At 44.6% G+C, this 25,885-nt stretch overlaps 1 protein-coding gene across 5 annotated transcripts; it reads right to left on the bottom strand.

The window, feature by feature from the left end:
• Positions 1 to 1,023: 1,023 nt before the first annotated feature.
• On the bottom strand, positions 1,024 to 12,573 carry LOC306848121 (mRNA-decapping enzyme 1A-like). 5 transcript variants are annotated; one of them, XM_079382484.1, is made up of 10 exons: positions 12,403 to 12,567; positions 12,049 to 12,089; positions 11,834 to 11,961; positions 10,094 to 10,160; positions 9,738 to 9,867; positions 8,178 to 8,270; positions 6,006 to 6,458; positions 3,516 to 3,569; positions 3,238 to 3,423; positions 1,933 to 3,151 (listed from the first exon to the last, which is right to left on the bottom strand). In XM_079382484.1, exons 1-10 carry the CDS (start codon positions 12,538 to 12,540, stop codon positions 3,071 to 3,073), a joined length of 1,371 nt encoding a protein of 456 aa, XP_079238610.1. In that variant the 5' UTR covers positions 12,541 to 12,567; the 3' UTR covers positions 1,933 to 3,070. The 5 variants fall into 5 exon arrangements, with proteins under 5 accessions (XP_079238613.1, XP_079238611.1, XP_079238612.1 ...); XM_079382483.1 differs by having other exon boundaries at positions 1,935 to 3,151; positions 5,979 to 6,458; positions 12,403 to 12,571; XM_079382487.1 differs by lacking the exon at positions 3,516 to 3,569 and having other exon boundaries at positions 1,024 to 3,151; positions 5,979 to 6,458; positions 12,237 to 12,573.
• Between the last annotated feature and the right edge of the window lie 13,312 nt (positions 12,574 to 25,885).

Consider the following 25,885-nt stretch of genomic DNA (forward strand, 5'->3'; position numbering starts at 1 on the left):
TACAAAGAGGAGTGGGACAAAATCCCTCCTGAGATGTGTGCAAACCTGCTGACCAACTACAAGAAATGTCTGACCTCTGTGATTGCCAACAAGGGTTTGCCACCAAGTGCTAAGTCATGTTTTGCGAAGGGGTCAAATACTTATTTGACTCATTAAAATGCAAATCAATTTATAACTTTTTTGAAATGCATTTTTCTGGATATTTTTTGTTGTTATTCTGTCTCTCACTGTTTCTTTGTCAGTGGGCGAATGTACAAAATCAGCAGGGGATCAAATGATTGTTTTCCCCACCGTATGTAGCTTCATTCTATCAAGACAAGGCAACAGTTTGGTTGAGCCTTCTCTTTCTACTTTGGAAAATATTACACTTAACTGTTTGAAAGGTAGAGGTCAGATATCTCTGTTATATAAACAGTTTTTGGCCAAATCTAAAGAATAATTTAATGACAGACTTCAAGCATGATATAACGGAGGAAGAGTGGCAAATAGCATGTTAAAAAGCCCAAACTCAGACAGTGAACCATTTATACTGAAGCAGTCTCAAATGGGTGAGCAGACAATATATCACTCCACTGAAGTTACATCACTTCAACCCGAATATTCCTACAAATGTAAACAAGAGAAGGGAACGTTATTCCATTGTATGTGGGAATGCAAGTTAAAATATTGAATATTGTAAGTCAAATCATTGGTAAAATAATTCCTCTTGATCCCAGGTTGTGTATATTACATGTGTCCTCTGAATTTGAAAATCACCAAACATGAAAGATTGTTGTTAATCCTGTGTTTGCTGGAAGCTAAATGTGGAAAAGGAAGAAAGTCCTGGCGTGTCTCGATGGATAAAGGGGATGACCTCATGCCTCGCCTTAGAAGAGATGACCTATTTCTTGAAAAACAAAATTCATGTTTTCTGGTCCATCTGGAATTTGTTCTATGACTTTTTGGAGAGTCTAGATGGTGACTCTTGTGGAATTGATGGACATTGAGAGTATACAGACAAGTATGTTATAGCTTTTTTTTTTTGGTTATCTTTGTGTTCATTTATGTAATATTTATTTATCCAGTTATAATGGAAAATTAACCTGTTTGACAATGTTGGAAAATAAAAAATGTTCCAGTCCATCAGTTTACATATTGAAAAGACAAAAGCTGAAACAAATCCATCAAGACATTTTTAACTCAAAACCTCTGCTCTTGGCTAAAATACAATACCTTTATCCATAATTTAGCTTTCTCCAGTTATCAGGGGCCTCATTTATAAAATGTTGCGCAGAAACCGTTTTAAATTTGATCTAAGATCATTTCTCAGATATGCGTTTGTTTGATTCATCGAATGAACAAATTACAGGAGATGCACTCTTTCAGATGTGAAATCTGTGAATCTCAAATGATCTTAAACATGCGCGCAACTGAACGGTTTCAGCTCTCTGCCTTGTAAAAGACTCCTAATTAATGTCATTAACATATAAAATATCACCAATGATCATCATTTAGAACAGCTTACGTTTCCAAAAACCTGCAGTACTCCGTCAAGAAAAAGTGCATGTGTCTGCTCAGACCCTGACGTGCCGCGAAGACAGTTTGTACAAATATGAGCTCTGGCGTGGATTTAAGAGTTCACACTCTAAGATCACATCTGTGTGCGCACGCTTTATAAATGAGGACCCCTGTGTGCTTCAACAAAGCGCACATGATCATGGAAAAAGGATTGAAACACATTAAAGGAGCACTTCACTTTAACGGAGATGGGCTGAATGGATTCGAAAACGGTAAAACTCAACTTTTAACTCTTGGTGAGTTGGAAAATGAGCCTATTTTCAAAAAAAGTGGAGTGTTGCTTTAAACATGCTTGGATGTAAAAATCTAAGTCTTGAAATATATAAGCAGATTTGCTTTGTCAAAGTGTCACTATAATACAACGCAAACAACCATCTAAATGATAGCAATAGTTTATTTGCACATGAACTCAAGAAAAAGCATTGTAACAGATCATCCTGATGCATTCCAGAGATGTGCTTTTCTCATGAAATGTAGCCTTGTACTGAACGATACTTCAATTTGTGGTGAGGTTTTACAATTCTCCATGATGAAAGGGAATCTCATTCCATATTGTTTTGTGTACAGTTTGCTTTTCAGACAGCTTTTTTTTAAGTGTAAATAAGCAGTAAGTACATAAACCTTGTGTGAATTTTAAAAAACACAATTCCCGTCAAACAAACAAACAAATGAACTAGTTAGTGCAAGCAGAAGAAAAAATCCTTCTACTTTTAATGATATAATAAATGCACCTATGGTGGCTTATGTTAAATGATCTTGTCTACAGTCCTCCTGCTGTTGATACAGAGAGCATCAGAACAGCAGAATGACGTCTTAAAGTAACTGATACGCAAGACGCTTTAGTTCAGGAACACTGAAATGTTGATTTGATGCGTCACACTTTAAATAAACTACTTCATATTTCAATCTGTCAAATTTTAAAAAGCAATACATGGCACAATAACTGTATACGTTGATGTTTATAGAGTCTACTACCTGCACACAATAGTTTGTGTACAACTGTGGTATCGAGAGAGAAAAAAAAACTCTAACCTTTATTCATTTTCTGGTCAAATTAAACAACCAAGTTTGGATGAAAAGAGGAAATAAGTGCACATCCTACTCGAAATCCATATTTGCCGGGGAACTCAAAGAATCCCATTGCTGCAAACCACAATACTGATCATTTAACAGTAAAACACTATTGAGACCGGGATACCGTATCATATCCATACGTCTAAGGCAGGATCATAAATGAAAAGCAGTTCTCCAAAGAGGCAATGCTTCGTATTGCACAAGACCCTTAACATAACTGCACATAATTGTGCTGGGAGCCATAGAAAGAAAATGAGATTGGCAGATGGTCATAAATTAGGTTTGAAATGGGAAAGCTCAGCGAGTGAGAGCACACAGCAGCCTGGGAATCTGCTGTTCATCAGGGAGTCAATCAGCAGTCAATATAGTGGATGTAGTCAAGCTTCACACTGAATCTGAGACGGCTCCAGCTGGCACCTTTTGTTTTCTCAGTTTGCGGCTATAACTTGATGTTGTTGAGGCCTTTAGAGAGACTCTGTATGTAGGCCTCATGGATTGCACTGAGGAAACGGGTGTCATTCTGCAAAACAAATATAGGCAGACAATTGAAGACGGACGAGTCTTTCTTGACTGTTGGTTTGTGAGCGTGCGGGTGTCAGTCTGTACCTTTATGAGATGTATGAGTGTATCTTTAAGCTGGGTGCGACTATACAGGGAAGAGGGCAGGTCTGCTGTGGGAGACGTCGGGGAGGCAGGGTTCTTCAGCGGCTCGGCTGTCTTTGTCATTGAATGCTGGAACACACTAGGAGACAGCAGCAGTGAAGACTCCTCCCCCTGGACAGCTGGCCCCGCCTTCACATGACAGAGAGATCATAATGGCCATGTCAGTATACTGCCACCAAACAATACATCAAACCTGACAATGCTTTCAAAAGTGCTCTTACAGGAGCGGGTTTGGCCAGAGTCGAGGACTGTGTAAACGCATTCGCCTCTTTACTCTGTCAAAGACAGGGAGAGATCTTATGCAAAAACAAGATACATTTCCAAGCTTTGTTTTAAATGGTACATGTTCTCTTTGTTCCCATTAACACGTCAAAGTGAATAAAACACATACAAAAAGAATCTCACGCAAACCTGCAATATTGTGTTCATTAATACAAATTTTAGTGTGAAAAGAGAATACATTTCATCAATTGTATTTTGGAGTTGTTTATAATTCTTGGTTGAATTTTGTTGTCACTGTTCTTCTATTTAGTTTCTTTTCTCTAGTTTTACGCCTAATAACACCTGGTAAAAGGACTGCCATTGAAAACTAGCCTTCGTGTTAATTTGGGTACATTTGCATTCATAAATGTTGATTAATGTACATTGTCCCTTTTTGAAATAAACAAACGAATCTAAAATCATACAAACATGCTCAGTCTTGTCTTTTTACTTTGATTTTTTTTTTAATTTTAAGTGTAAAGGCACTGCAAACAATCACAAAAAGCAACCGCAGCATAACGCTATATTTGTCTGAAAGAAAGAGCCACAGCCAGCTGAGGTTTGAAAAAGTAACGCAACAATAATGCAGCATATTACTTTCATAAAATGTAAATAACGTAATTAGCAATACTTGGTGTAGTCTAGTTTTTTGTAGTGAGCATACTGTGATTTTTCCCTCCCTCACCCGGCCGTCCCAAAGCAACACCCTATAAGCACCACTAATGAGTACAGTATGCATCTACATGCAGCTGACAGCTTTCTGAAAGACTGCTTATGTGATATCAACATGTCAATTTATTAGATGCAACACAAGACAGCCAATGACATTAACAGCTGGAGAGACTGGACTGATTCTCATCTACCTCAGCCAGTTAAACCACCTCAGCTATATTTTTCCTGAATATGGTCCTTGGAGCACAAGTTTTATCAGCTGGCAATTTTCAATGCTCATTTTCAAGAGTGAAGGTCAGGCTAGGGAATTGAAAAACAGGCAGTCAACAAGTCTGGCCAGGAGTTCTCATCTCTCTCCTCATCCGAAACCAGGAGATATAAACATTGTGTGTGTACAGCAGTTAAACTGAATACACACACATAGGCCTATCTGTATTATCTCCCCTTCTCCTGCATTCATTGATCCGCACACTAATGTTACTGTAGTTATGTTGGCCTGAGAAAGTCAACATACTGTTGACTGTGTGAAAGATGCTTGGGACAGTTGAGTGATCGGTCACTGCTCCCCGGGCCGTAGCTGGGGTTGTACCCGTGCAGGTTGTACCTGTGGGCCCCGTTTCAAAGAGTTTAATATAGGTTTGTGTAAATGGCACAAATAAATATATAGAACAATGTTTAAGTTTTTTCAAGTTTGTAGGTGTCCAGGTACAAATATAAAATAGCATGGCATAGTCTTCACTGTATAAATTAAATATAGATTCATTCTTGTTAAACTACAAAGTAATTCAGTAAACAGCTGTGAGAGTGATTTTCTGATTTAATTTCTTGGATTAACATTAAAGGACGCGATCACTTTAAGAGACAATACATCCAATGAGATACACGGTTTATTCACTTAAGTTTATGTTTGTTCTCTGTGCACGCGCCGTGTTCGTACTAATCTGAGTTTTACGTGTCTTGTGTTTGAATGCTTATTTAATCTTTTGAATGTTTAAATGGGCAAGGCATAAAAACACGTTCAAATGCTAAGCTTTTGTGGCGACGCCGCAGCAGTGGCGCATTTTTAGGATGGCCTCAGCCAGTCAGATGAAACGAGAGAGTTAATCAACAGAAACAGCATGAGTTTCAAAGAGTCAGTGCTTCAATCGCAACACAGACGGGGTGAAGTTATGAATGAACGTGTCAAAGTTCTGTCACAAAGATGTTGTTACGTATCCTCACGCTTTTTTAAGTGGGTATACGGAAATCCTTGACCTTTGCTAGTGGGTATATGCCGTATACCTGCGTATCACGTAGTCAAGTCAAGTCACCTTTATTTATATAGTGCTTTTAACAATACAGATTGTGTCAAAGCACTTAACAGTATCAAATTGGAGGATAGAGTGTGAGTAATGTATAATAATAAGATTAAACACTCAATTTTCAGTTAAAGGCATTTCATTATTGAACTCAGTGATGTCATTGTCTAGCTCAGTTTAGTTAAAATAGTGTCTGTGAAATCAAATTGACGATAATCGCTAGAAATTAAGTGTCCCCAACTGAGCAAGCCAGAGGTAGACTACACCACTGAGCTATATTTTATAGGGTAACGTAATACTACTCCAAAAATGTAAGTTTAGCCCAAAACTGTTGGCTGCTTGCAAAAATGTAGTACATGGCCAGCGTAGTCTGATTCACAAATGAAATGTTTTAATTAATAGGTTTATTTTAAAGAATTAAAATAACAAACAAACCAAAAAAAACACACATACCATGAAAACACTGCTCGGTGTATTCACCTGTGCTGACAATGCAGCCTTTCCCATGAAGGGCCCTGGAACTTTGCAGGTGGATTCTCTGAAGCTCTGTGGGGTGACCAGCGGGCCGGGCATGAACCCGGGCAACCCATGCCCATCTGGGAGATGATTCATGTACGCAGGAGGAAGTGGACCGGCCGAACCTCGACGCACAGATTGACTGGTGGACCTGCTCCGACTCTCCTCTGTATTTGAAGCAGCTGGTCTTGGGTCTCGGGTGCCACATCCCTGGAAGAGAGAGACCAGCGCCGGGCCTCCTGGGTCAGCAGAGAGGCGAGGAGCGAGGAGAGGCTCCACCGAGTGAGGCGCAGGGGCAAACGCAGGCCCACACATGCTGTCTCCCACACTGGAGCTTGTTGACTGGGGCGCTTCTTTGGGCAGAGAGCTGCCAAAAAGCTCTTCCACAGTGATCTGCTTCACTACTGAGTGACCGGACTGTGGAGAGGAAAAAAAACAGATGCATGTCACATATTTATTCATGGGTCGATCACACACCGTGACGTCACAAAACGTGTTGCAAATCAAGCTCACTTTCTGACAGTAGCAAAGCTACAAAATTAATCATCTTTTCAATAATGCCTTTTTGGGATAGCCTTTCTGGCAAAGATTAAGCATTATGCTTACAGTCGAATCACCTTTCTATAGCAATTCATATAATACAGACCGTCAAAGCAGCTTAACAGTGACAACCAGAAAAAGAACAGAATCAATTAAAGCTGCAAGCAGCGATGAAAGGGCCCTCGCACCCGGGCTCACCGCCATCTCGTGGCCATTGGAAAACAGGGAACAGCGGGCAATATGCTTTTAAAGTGGTAAATATAGGAGGAATATGTGAAAGTCATTTATATGTGCCAAATTTCCTGCTGCCAACAGGAGGTGCTATAATTATAACTGAATATTGGCATGTAGATGTCTTCAAGCCAGGACTCCTACCAAACACATGACGTTTGGGGCAGATCGGACATTGCTTGCCTGAGTTACAGCAACTTCCTGCTTCATGGCGATACATCAAATTTTGTCAGGCCGTCAGGGACATGCCCCTTGATGAAAACTCAAGATCTTCGCAATTTAGCATCGCAAAATTTATTACACGCAGCAAATTTGAAGACGATCCGATTAAAACTGTAGGAGTTCAAAGTACGAGGCCTGGAAATTGCAAAAACTATCGAGCCGTTTTGCCACACACATATCAGATGTAAATGTTCGCCAGTTCTGATCCGTGTGCAAAGTTTCATAAGTTTTGGAGCATGTTTAGGCCCTCAAAAATGCGATTTCCTTTGGAGAAGAAGAATAAACGGAGCAATTCCAATAGGGTCCTCACACCATCGGTGCTCGGGCCCTAATGATGGAAACTCAGCTATGGAGACTCTAAAAGACATGCATCTCTTTATTCAGCTCAAGTCAGTTCAGTTGCACATATTTTTATATTCATTGTGATTTCGGCTTCTCTTAATTTATTAAGCATAATCGTCTGTGAAATTTGCCAGCTGGTTATTCACCCTAAAAACCTTTCATTTGAATTTGGAATCTGTGTTATCTTGTATTGCTAACAAACCTCCACAAGCTGTCTTGGTTGCAGCAGCCAGATGAGCATTTTATTCCCCATAAATTGAATCTTTTTCAGCCCAGTGTTTGACTGAATCTTCCCAATCTGGCAACCATGTCTCTCTACATTATGGAAAAAGCACTGATAAGCTGAAAACACTGGCAAATATTTAAGTTGGAGTTGAATGATCTCTAGTGAGGTACTCTGCAATGAAGCTTATTTAAGCAAACACACAGTGCACAGTGTAACAATACTTCATGAATTACATCCTAACAGTCCATTACAAAAGTTTGTGTACTGTGCTTCTGTTCTTATTTCTGTTCCCCATTAGATTACACTAGATTTGCCCTGAATCAATGTTAACTCACCTTAGCCTGCTTTGATCACAGACTTGTGAGTTTAGCAGGTGTCTGAAGGGACCTGTTCTTTAAGGGAAAACACTTCATGACGACGGTAATGTCCCTAACAGAGGGTTTCCTTAACCATATGACTTAGTTTTTTCTTAACTTAAGGGCTTTGCTGCAACTGTGCGGAGATGATTAGTATTGACTATCACAGAAGAGCAAAAACAGTTTTTACAGATCTAATGGAAGTGAGATTAGCAGCACCTTCTCGTGTTGAGCGGCTGTGACGTCTTCTCTCTTCTCCTGTGACGGCGCAGCTTCAGAGCTCACCTGAACATCTCTCTCAAACGGCTGACTCTAGAAACACACAACATACAAACCCTGTTATTCCAGCATTCATTCAATGTCTATTATCACACTAAATTGCCACTTGTGCCTCCTTAAATTTTTTTTACAATAAGGACAAAGCATTAAACATGAACTATTAGAGTAGTAGAGTAGTCTATATTGAAATTTTATGAAATGACTGAGAAGCTGCTTTCGTATAGTTGTGTGGGTGCTCTGTGAAGAGCATTAAAGGTTTGTTTTCAATATGTAGACAATCACAAACAGTCTGTTGAGCATGTGAACACAATGGCCAATGCATTTATATTTAGCAAAGCTTTTATCCAAAGCAACTTACAAATGAGGACAATAGAAGCAATCAAAACCAACAAAAGAGCAACAACATGCAAGCGCTATGACAAGTCTCAGTGAGCCAATCAGAGGCATTTACTCAACACTGATCAAAACTGAACCAAGTTCTGCATGTTCACGAATGCTTTCACTATAACCTAATGCAACGTAAATGAGAGATTTACCGTGCGGCCTAAACACAATCAAACCATTTATTATTTGATTATAACAGGAGTTTTCGGAGCTTGTGATCGACAGCTATTATATAGCTCTGTATATAACTCATTCACAATTTGAATATAAAAATATTGTGTGTTTAGGCTGCTGTTTTTCATAAATACCACAGAGTTATATACACTCTTAAAAATAAAGGTGCTTAAAAGGTTCTTCACAGCGAAGCCACAGAAGAACCATTTTTGGTTCCACAAAGAACCATTCAGTCAAAGGTTCTTTAAAGAACCATCTCTTCCTTACTCTTTTTTTTATAATCTGAAGAACCTTCTTTCACCACAAAGAAGCTTCAAATGTTAAAGGTTCTTTATGGAACCATTTAGACAAAAAGATAGTCTTCTATGGCATCGTGAAGCACCTTTATTTTGAAGAGTGTAAACCATATTGCTAGAAGTCATAAAGTACATGTTTACCTGTGGTACTCCTCTAAAAGTGTATGACACTATAAAGAACAATATTTAATGAATGATATAAAACATAATCAAGGGCTGCAGTCAAAACTAACCTGCATGATCAAAATATTTACATATTTTGGTATAAAAACTGGGTTTTTTCAATTTTGACAGATGTTGTAGGCTAGTTGTTGATGCATGTAAATCTGCATGCGCATCCCGACTCAAACTCAGAGCTTCACTACGCATCCCCGGGAGACAAAATATGTATTATTAGCAAATGCACATAATCGCGAAATACAACAGCAGCATTCTTAAATTACTATTGTATTAATACTGATATTGTGATACAATGTGTTATGTGAACATACCACTCCCTCTAAACTGGGAAAAGACAAGACAAAGTTGATGACAATGATAATAATAATAATAACCAGGTCTATGTGCTTTCAGTTTGAGCTGTAATCTTGCTGTGAGAGTGAACAACAAACAACAGAAGTGAAATGAGACGTGAGGGTGGTCATACCCTTTGATACTCCTCTTTAGCCTTGCTGAGCAGCTCCAGGATATCTGTGGGTCTGGTCTGAACGCAGCCGTTCGTCCTGCCGCCCAGGCCTCTGTCGGGAGACACTCGCAACGCCTCCTGTTTGATTATCCTACACACACAGAACAACAACTGGAACTTAACTACAGGGACAACACAGATTCAGCAGCAATTCAGGCTTCTCTAGTTAAATTGATCATTCACTCAAAACAGACCGCTCCATTCACACAGTGCCATTATAATGAGCAGACTTTAGAGTTCACCCGTCCACATCACTCTAGATATCAGGCAACCAGCGTTTTCCTGAAGGCAGCCGAGTGTTAAACACGGATACTCACTGTAGCATGAGCTGTGCAATCCGCTGGCAGTCGGCCTTATCGTAGAACCAGATGCTGTAGATGCCCACTGACACACAGAAACACACACAATCAAATAAACTGCTGTTCCACAGGAGAACAGTGCTGTGGCCAGGTGTACAGTTACAGTAAAATATCAGTCCAATAAACTACCAAAGATATGGGACCACACTGGAGAACATTACCTGTTTTACTAAGCCAAAATCCAAGAGTCAATTTTATTTGTATAACACATTGTTTCAAACCAGCTAGACAGAAAATCATGATGCTAATGTTTATAATATCTTAATACCGTCATGCCTTATAGTTGCATTTAGCAGGTTAGAGCTAGACAATATTATATTGTTTACATTTGGCAAAGATGTACACAATCAAGCAGTTGAAATTGGCTATATAATGTATATAGGCCTATTGCTTTATGTGCATGTACTCTATGCATGCGTATAAAGTTGCAGGCACTATATATTCATCATTTCACAACCAGCAAGACTGACAGTGACATGAAGGTGTTATTTATAATATTCAGAAATAATGAGATTAGATAAACTTTATTGTCAGACAATGTCTGAAATGTTTCTTGAGTAGCAGTGTTTCTTGCACACTAAATCTTTACATATAAACGTTTCACAATAGACAGACACTATAACTACAACAGAATTCACAATAGGGGAAAAAAACAACATGATTCCTGGAGCTTTCATTTTATGTGTACTTATTCAGTTCTAGATGTACCTGATGTAGATGTAGCCTGATGTACAGAAACAATGTTTTAATTTCACTCGGTTAAACCTTCGGACCTTATACCAAAATTTAGATGGTAGAAGCACAAATTCATTATAAAACACAAGACTAGGGTTAGAAACAATATTCTCAGCCAGCCTTAAGAAGTTTTTACGATAAGAGGCTGTCCTACTATCTTTGAACAAATTTTTATTTGATTCCTTAACTTTTTATGAATATGAAGATCTAATGTTTGCTTTACTCTCTATTAAGAAACACTTCAACTGTGTAAATCCTAAAGTAATAGTCAGAAGAATATGTTTTTCTAAAGGAACAGTTTATTGGACCTTTACACAAAATATAAAAACTAGTGCTGTCAAACGATTAATCGCATCCAAAATAAAAGTTTTTGTTTACATAATATGTGTGTGTATATGTGTATATATAAATACAAACACATGCATGTGTATATTTCAGAAAAACATGTTATGTTTATATGTTCAATATATTTATATATAATATAAAACGTAAAAAAAATAAGTTTTATGATCAAAACTCTATCGTTTCCGAAGACTGATGACCGAGATGAACAAACAAATGCTCCTCAAAATCCTGATTTGATCCTCACATTTCAACAAGGATTTCTTCTAAAAAATGAATACATTTAAGTAGCTTGCTTCAGTCCAGTAAGTGTTCATCTTGAAATATTACTAATGTAAAAGATATTCTTATATTTGTTTTATTAAAATCTGTAAATATTTGACCGCATGTGAAGCACAAGCTGAAGGTGGACATTTTTACAACGATACAAGAAGGCCTTTTACTTGCCATAAACTATCAATCAGAACAGCTCTTTCAGCAAAGTTATCTGGAGGCCTTAGAAATGTGCATCTCGAATACAGTACAGTACACTTTAAAGGGAAATGCTGCGTCTGAAAGAGTCAAACAGGGCTCCTTCTTACATCACATCAGCAGATGAATGTAAGCAGTGCGTTTACTTACAGTTGCCATTCCTGTACAGTAGGAACGGGTCCTGGAGCTGGAACTCCAAGTCTTTATTGATGGGCTCCACTAAGTTCTCTGCACTCAAGCGGTTCATAATCGTGAAGCCATGATGGGGAGATGCCGACCTGCAGAAAAACAGATCATTACATGACAGATCAATGCGTTATTAATAATACTGAGGGTCTCCACAGCTCCAGTCAGTCATCCCTCACCTGGCATACACGAATAATGTGCCTTCAATCTCAGTCTTCTCCTAAAGTCAGAGACATGTGTTAGTTTTCAAACAGATTTCATATTCAGTCACTAAATGTCAGGGAAAAAGAGAAATACAGTCGCAGATTAAACACCCGTTGGTGATCTTGACTGCTAATATATCACACTGATGTTCCAGCAAACCTACCCGCTCTCATAACTCCCTGCATGCTCCTGGTGAATTGATATAATGGGTAATAAACACAAATACAGCAGACCATCATAGAGAGATGCTGAGCGACAGCGTTGCTATTAGCAACTGCAGGCTAACTGACGCACGCGCGCTGATATGGCGATGCGTTTTGAAATCTCACCCATTCGTTTGCTTTGGAGCTGAAGGTATAGAGCGCGACCTGTCCGGCGACGTCCAGCAGGTTCACTATGTAGGGATCATGCTGCTGTAGAGCCGCCAGACTCATGAGCTGACCAGCTTTATTCACGCACTCCATCATTACACTGTGCCTACACGGAACACATTCCAGGACGAACACTTCCGGTTGCCGTTTTCTTATGTCCGTGCTTCGGCCAGGAATCGCTCATGGTTCCGTTCTCACTCGGGCCCAGTAGTAGTGATGGGAAGTTCGGATCATTTTACCGACTCGGACCTTTGAGTCTCGTTCAGCAAAATGAACGAATCTTTTTTCGAGTCATTTCATTCATTTCGTTCATTTTAGCAAAATACAATTCAAATGTTATGTGTTACTTTCCAAACACATCTACTATGCAAACGTTTATCACACTACAAACAATACAAAACTATGCTATAAGAAACAGAAAATATTACTTAATTGTTTACCTGGGTCTTTAGTCTCTGATTAGCGCACCACCTCTTATCTGACAAGTGTTCGGGTTTGAGTCGTTCGTTCATCACGTGACAGCCCCATACGCTTAACCAATGCAGCCTGAGCCGGAAAGAGAATTGATTAGTTCGTCTATATCGAGTCTCGGGTTTGAGTCGTTCGTTCATTACGTGACAGCCCCATACACTTAACCAATGCAGCGTGAGCCGGAAAGAGAATTGATTAGTTCGTCTATATCGAGTCTCGGGTTTGAGTCGTTCGTTCATCACGTGACAGCCCCATACGCTTAACCAATGCAGCCTGAGCCGGAAAGAGAATTGATTAGTTCTTGATCGAGCCTCGGGTTTGAGTCGTTCGTTCATTACGTGACAGCCCCATACGCTTAACCAATGCAGTCTGAGCCGGAAAGAGAATTGATTAGTTCTTGATCGAGCCTCGGGTTTGAGTCGTTCGTTCATCACGTGACAGCCCCATACACTTAACCAATGCAGTCTGAGCCGGAAAGAGAATTTATTAGTTCTTCTATATCGAGTCTCGGGTTTGAGTCGTTCGTTCATCACGTGACAGCCCCATACGCTTAACCAATGCAGCCTGAGCCGGAAAGAGAATTGATTAGTTCTTGATCGAGCCTCGGGTTTGAGTCGTTCGTTCATCACGTGACAGCCCCATACACTTAACCAATGCAGTCTGAGCCGGAAAGAGAATTGATTAGTTCGTCTATATCGAGTCTCGGGTTTGAGTCGTTCGTTCATTACGTGACAGCCCCATACGCTTAACCAATGCAGCCTGAGCCGGAAAGAGAATTGATTAGTTCTTGATCGAGCCTCGGGTTTGAGTCGTTCGTTCATCACGTGACAGCCCCATACGCTTAACCAATGCAGCCTGAGCCGGAAAGAGAATTGATTAGTTCTTCTATATCGAGTCTCGGGTTTGAGTCGTTCGTTCATCACGTGACAGCCCCATACGCTTAACCAATGCAGCCTGAGCCGGAAAGAGAATTGATTAGTTCGTCTATATCGAGTCTCGGGTTTGAGTCGTTCGTTCTTCACGTGACAGCCCCATACGCTTAACCAATGCAGCGTGAGCCGGAAAGAGAATTGATTAGTTCTTGATCGAGCCTCGGGTTTGAGTCGTTCGTTCATCACGTGACAGCCCCATACGCTTAACCAATGCAGCCTGAGCCGGAAAGAGAATTGATTAGTTCTTGATCGAGCCTCGGGTTTGAGTCGTTCGTTCATCACGTGACAGCCCCATACGCTTAACCAATGCAGCCTGAGCCGGAAAGAGAATTGATTAGTTCTTCTATATCGAGTCTCGGGTTTGAGTCGTTCGTTCATCAAGTGACAGCCCCATATGCTTAACCAATGCAGCCTGAGCCGGAAAGAGAATTGATTAGTTCATCTATATCGAGTCTCGGGTTTGAGTCGTTCGTTCATCACGTGACAGCCCCATACGCTTAACCAATGCAGCCTGAGCCGGAAAGAGAATTGATTAGTTCTTGTATATCGAGTCTCGGGTTTGAGTCGTTCGTTCATCACGTGACAGCCCCATACGCTTAACCAATGCAGCCTGAGCCGGAAAGAGAATTGATTAGTTCGTCTATATCGAGTCTCGGGTTTGAGTCGTTCGTTCTTCACGTGACAGCCCCATACGCTTAACCAATGCAGCCTGAGCCGGAAAGAGAAGGGATTAGTTCTTCGATCGAGTCTCGGGTTTGAGTCGTTCGTTCATCACGTGACAGCCCCATACGCTTAACCAATGCAGCCTGAGCCGGAAAGAGAATTGATTAGTTCACCTCACAAGTCTCGGGTTTGAGTCGTTCGTTCATCACGTGACAGCCCCATAAGCTTAACCAATGCAGTCTGAGCCGGAAAGAGAATTGATTAGTTCTTGATCGAGCCTCGGGTTTGAGTCGTTCGTTCATCACGTGACAGCCCCATACGCTTAACCAATGCAGCCTGAGCCGGAAAGAGAATTGATTAGTTCTTGTATATCGAGTCTCGGGTTTGAGTCGTTCGTTCATCACGTGACAGCCCCATACGCTTAACCAATGCAGCCTGAGCCGGAAAGAGAATTGATTAGTTCGTCTATATCGAGTCTCGGGTTTGAGTCGTTCGTTCTTCACGTGACAGCCCCATACGCTTAACCAATGCAGCCTGAGCCGGAAAGAGAAGGGATTAGTTCTTCGATCGAGTCTCGGGTTTGAGTCGTTCGTTCATCACGTGACAGCCCCATACGCTTAACCAATGCAGCCTGAGCCGGAAAGAGAATTGATTAGTTCACCTCACAAGTCTCGGGTTTGAGTCGTTCGTTCATCACGTGACAGCCCCATACGCTTAACCAATGCAGCCTGAGCCGGAAAGAGAATTGATTAGTTCTTCGATCGAGTCTCGGGTTTGAGTCGTTCGTTCATCACGTGACAGCCCCATACGCTTAACCAATGCAGCCTGAGCCGGAAAGAGAATTGATTAGTTCACCTCCTGAGTCTCGGGTTTGAGTCGTTCGTTCATCACGTGACAGCCCCATACGCTTAACCAATGCAGCCTGAGCCGGAAAGAGAATTGATTAGTTCGTCTATATCGAGTCTCGGGTTTGAGTCGTTCGTTCATCACATGACAGCCCCATACGCTTAACCAATGCAGCCTGAGCCGGAAAGAGAAATGATTAGTTCGTCTATATCGAGTCTCGGGTTTGAGTCGTTCGTTCATCACGTGACAGCCCCATACGCTTAACCAATGCAGCCTGAGCCGGAAAGAGAATTGATTAGTTCGTCTATATCGAGTCTCGGGTTTGAGTCGTTCGTTCATCACGTGACAGTCCCATACGCTTAACCAATGCAGCCTGAGCCGGAAAGAGAATTGATTAGGTCTTCTATATCGAGTCTCGGGTTTGAGTCGTTCGTTCATCACATGACAGCCCCATACGCTTAACCAATGCAGCCTGAGCCGGAAAGAGAATTGATTAGTTCGTCTATATCGAGTCTCGGGTTTGAGTCGTTCGTTCATCACGTGACAGCCCCATACGCTTAACCAATGCAGCGTGAGCCGGAAAGAGAATTGATTAGTTCTTGATCGAGCCTCGGGTTTGAGTCGTTCGTTCATCACGTGACAGCCCCATACGCTTAACCAATGCAGCCTGAGCCGGAAAGAGAATTGATTAGTTCTTCTATATCGAGTCTCGGGTTTGAGTCGTTCGTTCATCACGTGACAGCCCCATACGCTTAACCAATGCAGCCTGAGCCGGAAAGAGAATTGATTAGTTCGTCTATATCGAGTCTCGGGTTTGAGTCGTTCGTTCTTCACGTGACAGCCCCATACGCTTAACCAATGCAGCCTGAGCCGGAAAGAGAATTGATTAGTTCTTGATCGAGCCTCGGGTTTGAGTCGTTCGTTCATCACGTGACAGCCCCATACGCTTAACCAATGCAGCCTGAGCCGGAAAGAGAATTGATTAGTTCTTCTATATCGAGTCTCGGGTTTGAGTCGTTCGTTCATCACGTGACAGCCCCATACGCTTAACCAATGCAGCCTGAGCCGGAAAGAGAATTGATTAGTTCGTCTATATCGAGTCTCGGGTTTGAGTCGTTCGTTCTTCACGTGACAGCCCCATACGCTTAACCAATGCAGCGTGAGCCGGAAAGAGAATTGATTAGTTCTTGATCGAGCCTCGGGTTTGAGTCGTTCGTTCATCACGTGACAGCCCCATACGCTTAACCAATGCAGCCTGAGCCGGAAAGAGAATTGATTAGTTCTTGATCGAGCCTCGGGTTTGAGTCGTTCGTTCATCACGTGACAGCCCCATACGCTTAACCAATGCAGCCTGAGCCGGAAAGAGAATTGATTAGTTCTTCTATATCGAGTCTCGGGTTTGAGTCGTTCGTTCATCAAGTGACAGCCCCATATGCTTAACCAATGCAGCCTGAGCCGGAAAGAGAATTGATTAGTTCTTGTATATCGAGTCTCGGGTTTGAGTCGTTCGTTCATCACGTGACAGCCCCATACGCTTAACCAATGCAGCCTGAGCCGGAAAGAGAATTGATTAGTTCGTCTATATCGAGTCTCGGGTTTGAGTCGTTCGTTCTTCACGTGACAGCCCCATACGCTTAACCAATGCAGCCTGAGCCGGAAAGAGAAGGGATTAGTTCTTCGATCGAGTCTCGGGTTTGAGTCGTTCGTTCATCACGTGACAGCCCCATACGCTTAACCAATGCAGCCTGAGCCGGAAAGAGAATTGATTAGTTCACCTCACAAGTCTCGGGTTTGAGTTGTTCGTTCATCACGTGACAGCCCCATAAGCTTAACCAATGCAGTCTGAGCCGGAAAGAGAATTGATTAGTTCTTGTATATCGAGTCTCGGGTTTGAGTCGTTCGTTCATCACGTGACAGCCCCATACGCTTAACCAATGCAGCCTGAGCCGGAAAGAGAATTGATTAGTTCGTCTATATCGAGTCTCGGGTTTGAGTCGTTCGTTCTTCACGTGACAGCCCCATACGCTTAACCAATGCAGCCTGAGCCGGAAAGAGAAGGGATTAGTTCTTCGATCGAGTCTCGGGTTTGAGTCGTTCGTTCATCACGTGACAGCCCCATACGCTTAACCAATGCAGCCTGAGCCGGAAAGAGAATTGATTAGTTCACCTCACAAGTCTCGGGTTTGAGTCGTTCGTTCATCACGTGACAGCCCCATACGCTTAACCAATGCAGCCTGAGCCGGAAAGAGAATTGATTAGTTCTTCGATCGAGTCTCGGGTTTGAGTCGTTCGTTCATCACGTGACAGCCCCATACGCTTAATGTGGGGTAATGTGAAGTAATCAGCAATCATAGGTACAAACATTGCTGCATTGGTACCTTGAATTTTTTGTCAGCAGCTATTGGCAGCCAGTGCGAACTGATGAAAGAGGTGTGATCTGGGCTTTCTTTGGGCTCGTTGAAGACCACTCTTGCTGCTGCATGCTGAATCATTTGTAGAGGCTTGATAGTATATGCCAGAAGGCCCGCCAAGAAAGCATTATAATAGCCGAGTCTGGAGGGAACAAGGGCATGCACAAGGAGTTGTGTGGCCTGCTATGATAGGAAGGGTGTAATCTTCCTAGTGTTGTATAAGGCAAATCTGCAGGAGGTTGTAGCAACATGGTCTGTGAAGCTTAACTGATCATCAATCACAACTCCAAGGTTCCTGGCTGCCCTGGAAGGTGTTATGGTTGAAATCTAGGAAAGCTTCAGGACCAGACGGTATTTCACCTGCCTGTCTAAAAGTCTGTGCTGACCAATTGGCCCCCATCTTTACACAAATCTTCAACAGATCTCTGGTTGGAATGAGAAGTAGTGTTGAGTGTCATCAACATAGCAGTGATAGGAAAAGCCATGTTTCTCAATGACAGATCCTAATGATGATGTGTAGATGGAAAAGAGAAGTGGTCCAAGCACTGAGCCCTGAGGAACCCCAGTAGCAAGAAGTTGTGACTTAGTAGGGATGCACCGAAATGAAAATTCTTGGCCAAAGCTGAAACCAAAAAAAGGAAACACTAGGCCCGAATACTGAACACAGTTTTTGTGACCCCCCCCCCCCCCATATGTATTTTGCCAATTTTTTCACCATTGCATAAATTAAATAGCCAAAATGTGCTTTTTACTGTTTTGTCTTGCTTTTCAAAGAAAAAATTTAATTACAAAACAACAGTTTATATTGTTAAAAAAATAAAAATATTGAAAAATATTTAACACTAAACATTTTTTTTAACATTTTAGCAGACATTATACCAACAAAGCACAATTGAACTTAAAATTAATAAGTTAGTAAAATAAAAATATTTTTTGGACATTTTTTAGACCCCCTTTCTTGAAACAGGCATATGATTGGCTAAAGTCAAAAAAAGAAGGAAAACGACACTTTGAGCAGTAAATCAGGATCATGGAAACTGAAGACTGGAGTAATGATGCTGAAAATTTAGCTTTGATCACAGGAAATAATTACATTTTACTATATATTCACATACAAAACAGTTATTTAAAATTGTAATAATATTTGACAATATTACTGTTTTTGTATTTTTTTATTGTATAAATAAATGCAGCCTTGCTGAGCAGAAGATACTTCTTTTAAAGCATTAGAAAATATTACAGATCCCAATTTGAACACTGTTAATGTAATAAATGTATTAGAGCTGTTGTAATTATTATTATTGTCTTACCTTTTTATTTTATTTTACAGAACAACAGCAACATTACAAAAGAACAAAGAAGAGAAGAGAAGGTTTTGAAAAGTGTGTGTGAGTCAGAACAGTTATTAATATTGTTGTGGTAGTATGTCGTTTTAGCAGTGGATTCATATCATCGCATCACGCACCTGCAGCACTTCTGTGAACAGAGAAAAACAGAAATGAACTATATAAAAGGAATAAAATAAAAATAAACAATCTATGCTACAAGTAGGCTATAGGCTACTTTCGTTTTTGTGACACTCTTAATGCATTTTTATTTGTTTTCTTTATATCTTTATTTTATTAGATCCAACTGATCGGGCAGGCACCTCACATGCATACACCCAACATATCAGTTCTAGCACTGATAACTTGACATTTCAGCCATTCATCATCAAACTAAAATCAGCGTATAGCACCCAAACAAACATTTTTTTCACATGTGAATAATTATGTTTTACGTGGATATCAGAACACAAGTGAAGTACAAAGATTTTTACATAAATAATAGTTTAGCAACCAAATGTTGCATGGCAAAAATGGAGACATTTGGATTCTTGTCGAATGAAAGAGACTTTTTTGCCTTAAATAAATGTTTTAGCTTGAAGTTTGTATGCCGTTTATAGCGAATGCCACTATAGCCTAATCTGTGTTTTATTTTATAGTTTAAAATACAATTTTATAGCTACTTATTGTTCTGTTCTGAGTAGCGTTAAATTTATAGAATTTGTTGTGGAGTAGTAACGTACCAGGTTACGTATGTAACCCAGGTTCCCTGAAGGGAACGAGAGCTACGTCCGAAGACGTTGTATAAAATATTCAGAGCGCCGGCGCTCTGAATATTTTATACAACAGTCTAATGGATGGGCGAGGCGTCACGGGCGGGGTGACGTCACGACCAGGAAGTTATATAAGCACGTGCGGCGGAGCCGGCATCAGCTTCAAGTCATGAAGCAAGCGCTGGCAGGGATGCCGGAAGTGTGGCTCGGGACGTAGCTCTCGTTCCCTTCAGGGAACCTGGGTTACATACGTAACCTGGTACGTTCCCTTCCAGGAACTTCGAGCTACGTCCGAAGACGCTATGGGAACGCAATACCAACGCCGCCAGACTGACAAGTCCCTGCCTAGTGTCAGGCTGAAAGGACGGAGGAGCCTGGAGTGGCTCTGATGTCGAGGTTGTAAAACCTGGCGAATGTCAGGGGCGTGGACCACCCAGCAGCGTTGCAGATGTCTTGCATGGAGACACCTGCCCAGAAGGCCTTGGAGGCCGCCACACCTCGGGTCGAGTGTGCTCTGACTCCCAACGGCGGGGGAAGGTCAGAGGTCTCGTACGCCAGATTGATGGCATCCACTATCCACCTGCTAAGAGTGGGCTTCGAAGCTGGAAGACCCCTCTTAGGTGGACCAAAGCACACGAGCAATTGGTCCGTTTTTCTCCACAGGGCAGCTCTGTGGATGTATGCGTCCAGTGCTCGCACTGGACACACGCAGTTGTGCCTTTCCTGGTCGGGCTCCCTGAAGGGAGGAGGACAAAAGGCCTGGAGTACGACCGGCTGTGGTACGACCGTCAGAACCTTCGGAATGTACCCCGTACGGGGGTAGAGGAAGACTTTCGCCGAACCGGGCGCAAAGTCGATATGCGAAGGGTCCACAGATAGGGCCTGGAGGTCACTCACCCTCCTCAGAGAGGTGATAGCCAGCAGAAAGACGGTCTTAATCGTGAGGAGTCTATCAGTTATCTCCCCGAGAGGCTCGAAGGGTGCTCTGCCCAGAGCCTCTAGTACCACGGCCAGGTCCCACGTGGGGACACGGGGTCGTACAGGCGGCCTCAGCCTCAGCGCACCGCGGAGGAAACGTGTAACCAGGGGGTGTCTGCCCACTGACTGGCCACTGATAAGGGCGTGGTACGACAAGATAGCTGCCACGTAGACCTTAATAGTGGAGTGGGTTAACCCTGCGGAGAAGCGGGCCTGCAGGAACTCCAGAACTGCGCGGATCGGGCAGTTGACTGGGTCGAGCTGGCAGTCTCCGCACCATGAAGTGAAGAGTTTCCACTTCAAGGCGTACAGTTTCCTCGTAGATGGAGCTCTGGATTGGAGGATGGTCTCGACAACCTCGGTTGACAGACCGGAAGCTATGAGTTGTGCCCCCTCAGGGGCCACACCCACAGCCTCCAGCACTCCGGGCGGGGGTGCACAAGGGTGCCCCCAGCCTGTGAGAGGAGATCGCTCCTGATCGGTACCGGCCACGGGGTGCCGTCGAGGAGGGAAATCAGATCCGAGAACCATACTCGGCCCGGCCAGAACGGCGCTACTAACAGTAGGCTTACCGCGTCCCGGCGCACTCTCGCCAAAACTCCCGGGAGCAGAGCGATCGGGGGGAAGGCGTACAGACGAAGCCTCGGCCAGGTCTGTACCATAGCATCCAGTCCCAGAGGCGCTGGAGGAGCTAGAGAGAACCAAAGGGGACATTGCGCAGACTCTCGAGTCGCAAAGAGGTCCACCTGTGCTTGGCCAAAGACCTTCCAAATCTGCTTCACCACCTGGGGGTGAAGCATCCATTCCCCGGGCCTCGGCCCCTGTCTCGACAGGACGTCTGCTCCGACATTGAGATACCCAGGAATGTGCACAGCTCTCAATGATAGGAGCTTGCCCTGGGACCACACAAGGATCTGGTGTGCCAGCTTGTACAAGGGGCGCGACCGCAGACCTCCTTGGTGGTTGATGTAAGAGACCACTGCCGTGCTGTCGGTGCGGACCAGCACGTGGCGATCTCTCAGGTCTGGGAGGAAGTGCTTGAGAGCACGGAACACAGCTAGGATCTCTAGCCAGTTGATATGCCACGTCAGGTGGCGACCACTCCACAGACCGCGGGCAGGGTGGCCACTCATGACCGCACCCCAACCGGTGAGGGAGGCGTCCGTCGCTAGCGAGACGCGGCGACAAGGAGCTCCCAGCGCCGGGCCCTGGGACAAGAACCAGGGTTTCCTCCACATGTCTAAGGCACGGATACAGCGCCGTGATACCTTGACAGCGCGGAGCGAGTTTCCCCTCAGGGAGACCCCCCTGGTCTTGAGCCACCACTGTAGGGGCCTCATGTACAGCAGGCCAGAAGGAATCACGCTGGACGCAGCTGCCATGAGCCCAAGCAGCCTCTGAAACTGCTTGACAGTGAATGGCTGGCCTTCTCGCACTCTCCTGACTGCCGTGAGGATCGACTCGATCCGAGCAGGGGTCAAACGAGCCTGCATCGTGGTCGAATCCCACACCACGCCTAGATAAGTGGTTCTCTAAGCTGGAGAAAGCACACTCTTCTTGGCGTTTAGTCTTAACCCCAAATCTTTCATGTGGGCAAGAACGACATCTCGATGCCGAACTGCCAACTGCTCTGATTGAGCAAGAATCAACCAATCGTCGATATAATTTAGTATGCGGATGCCTTGCAGTCGCAACGGGACCAGTGCCGCATCCACACACTTGGTGAAAGTGCGGGGTGAGAGTGCTAGGCCGAAGGGAAGAACCCGATACTGGTACGCTTTGCCCCCGAAAGCGAACCTCAGGAACTTCCTGTGAGAGGGAATGATGGACACATGGAAATAGGCGTCTTTGAGGTCTATCGTGACAAACCAGTCCTCGGACCTGATTTGGGACACGATCTGCTTGACCGTCAACATCTTGAACTTCAGCGGTCTGACTGAGAGGTTCAAGAGACGCAAGTCCAGTATGGGCCTGAGCCCTCCATCCCTCTTCGGAACAATGAAGTACCGGCTGTAGAAGCCGGTGTGCACTTCGTGAAGTGGAACCAACTCTATGGCTTCCTTTTTCAGCAAAGTGTTGACTTCCTGTTCCAGGACCAGAGCCTGCTCGGGGCGGACCGTAGTCACGCAGACCCCGTTGAACCGCGGGGGCGGCCCATCGAACTGGATGGAATAGCCAGCCTCTACCGTGCGCAGGACCCAGAGAGACACGTTCGGCAGCCGTTGCCAGGCCGCCAAACGATCTACTAAGGGAATCAGTCTCTCGAGACTGACCTCTGGTGTTAGAGAAGCGGCCAGACCGCTGTCTTGCTGGAGCGTACCGGCAGGGGACGCGTAGTCTGGCGGCTGGGGCGAGTCTCTCAGGCCCGCTGAGATCACAGGCGGTAGAACCTGAGGATAGTACTCGCTGGGACCTGCTGTGCCCTGGAACTGCAGGGTTGGCAGACAGATCCCCGGAGGGCACCGAGGGGAGACGGTCACCGTGAGCTGCGGTGTGAGTCGCTCCACCCCAGTAGGGGTCACCCTCCGAAGTCCTGGGACTTGCCCATCAGGACTTCCTTGCCGCGGACCTCTTGGCCGCCAAGACATCCCTCAGGTCTGTCTTGGGTTTTGAGGCCCCCGGCGCGGAGCGCCGCTGCCCTCGGCTCCGCCTCGGGGGAGCACGAGAGGCGACGCTCTCCTTCTGCGCAGCCCTGTGCGAGGAACTAGTATGCGGAGGAGGCTGCTCCCGCCCAGCAGCCTCCAGAGTTAGAGAGCGGCGGGGGAGGAACCGCCGAAACGCCTCCGCTTGCCTACGGGCCTCCTGAAACCTGTCGACGACGGTACCCACGGCGTCGCCGAACAGGCCAGAAGGCTGAAGCGGGGCGTCCAGGAGGCAGACCCTGTCCTTCTCCTTAATGTCGGACAGGGTCAGCCACAAATGCCTCTCCGTTGCCACCATAGCTGCCATGGAGCGGCCGATAGCACGGGCCGACTCCTTGGTGGCGCGGAGAGCCAAATCGGCGGTTCTCCTGAGCTCTGAGATATCCTCAGCTCTGACATCCCCCAGCTCATCTAAATCCTTCAGCAGTTCGGCCTGGTACGCCTGCAACACCGCCATCGTGTGCAGACACGCACCAGCCTGTCCTGCTGCCGCATACCCCTTGCCCACCAGGGATGATGTGGTGCGCAGAGGCCTGGTGGGCAGGGTAGGAGCCTTCAAGGACGATGCTGTGGAAGGAGACAGATAGCCCGCCAGCGTCTGCTCAATCCGGGGCATCGCCCTGTATCCACGCCCGTCCAATTCCCGTACATTACCGTAGTAATCTGACGCGGGAATGAAAGGGCGGGATGTATATGGTTTCACCCACGATCTCGACACCTCGGTGTGGAGATCGGGGAAAAACGGAAGGCTCCTGCGCAGAGGTGGCGGCCGCGAGCGCAGGAAACGCTCGTCCAGCAGGCTGGACCGCGGCACAGTTGTTCTCTCGGGGGGCCAACTGATGTCAAGCTTGGCCACTGCCCGAGTTGCCACCTCCAAAAGCTCCTCGTATTGGGGCGAGAGAGGCGGCGTAACCTCTTCAACGCTCGTCACATCAATCTCCTCAGAGGAAGATAGACGAAGCGCTGAGTCCTCATCTCGGGGGGAAGTAACCGCTTCCCCGAGAGACGGGACACCAGATCTGGCGGATACGGGAGGAGATAGAGACATGCCCGTCTCACTCCCGCCAGCCAGATCAGCCTGCGAGCCCCACGAGTGTAGCAGCCGCTCTGCCTCGGCAGCAGCGGGGCCAGCACCGCGTGGGAGGCTCGCGAAGGCTCCCTTCTCGAAGAGAGCCTTCCGGGTGCGGAGTGTGCGCAGCGGGAGCCGCTCACAGTGCAGGCAACCAGCTCCCTCGAGAGCTGATGCCGCATGCTCCGCACCCAAACAGACCACGCACAGGCTGTGTGTGTCTCCACTCGTGATGTAACGAGGGCAGGGACTGACACACAACCTGAAACGCGATCTGGGATCGCCCTTAGTCTTTGCCTTAGCTTTAGGCATTTTTCCCTGGCTTTCCAAGACAGACAACACCAAATAAGACTCACAAGACAAAGAATCAGACTGACAATACACAGAGCGCTTGCTGAATGACAGAAAGCTGATGCCGGCTCCGCCGCACGTGCTTATATAACTTCCTGGTCGTGACGTCACCCCGCCCGTGACGCCTCGCCCATCCATTAGACTGTTGTATAAAATATTCAGAGCGCCGGTTACGCTGATGGCGTTCCCATAGCGTCTTCGGACGTAGCTCGAAGTTCCTGGAAGGGAACTATAGTCTATATAATATTTGTAAATCTTTCGCTATATTGACTGGTATTAAACATATAATGTAATTGTTTACAAAAATAATAATAAATGTACATAATAATGCATAATAAATGTGGTGTTTTTGGAGTAATATATTTTCCCTCTTTTCGGCTGGGTTACGTGCCTTTACAAGACATTGTGACTATTGTGAATTCTTAATCCGGGCCTGTCCAGAATACCTTGTTCAGGAATCCCTGAAACATGGATGGGGTGTTCACCAACCTATAAGGCAGTGGTCTCAAACTCAATTCCTGGAGGTCCACAGCTCTGCAGAGTTTAGTTCCAACCAGCTCCAAATTACACCTGCTTGGAAGTTTCTAGTAATCCTGAAGACCTTGATTATCTGGATCAGGTGTGTTTGATTAGGGCTGGAGATAAACTGTGCAGAGCTGTGGCCCTCCAGGAATTGAGTTTGAGACCAATGCTATAAGACATGACCCAGAAGTCGTAGTGGCCTGTAAGGGTTGCAAAAGTGGTCTTAGGGTGCTTTCACACCTGCAGATCGATTGCTTTGTTCTGAAACAGGGATTCAAATTATGTTGATTTTTATTCTTGGTGCGGTTCGCTTTCACACGGCAAAGTTTCTAAACGGACCAAATTTGTTAATACAAGTCACGTGCGAGTAAACTGTTCTCTCATTGGTCAAAGTTCCATGGTTTATTTTCTGGGATTCCGCAGCTGTCACGGCTGTCATCCGTCAGGATGAAATGGCA

The sequence above is a fragment of the Barbus barbus genome (assembly GCF_936440315.1).
Source record: "Barbus barbus genome assembly, chromosome: 28".
Classification (NCBI taxonomy): domain Eukaryota; kingdom Metazoa; phylum Chordata; class Actinopteri; order Cypriniformes; family Cyprinidae; genus Barbus; species Barbus barbus.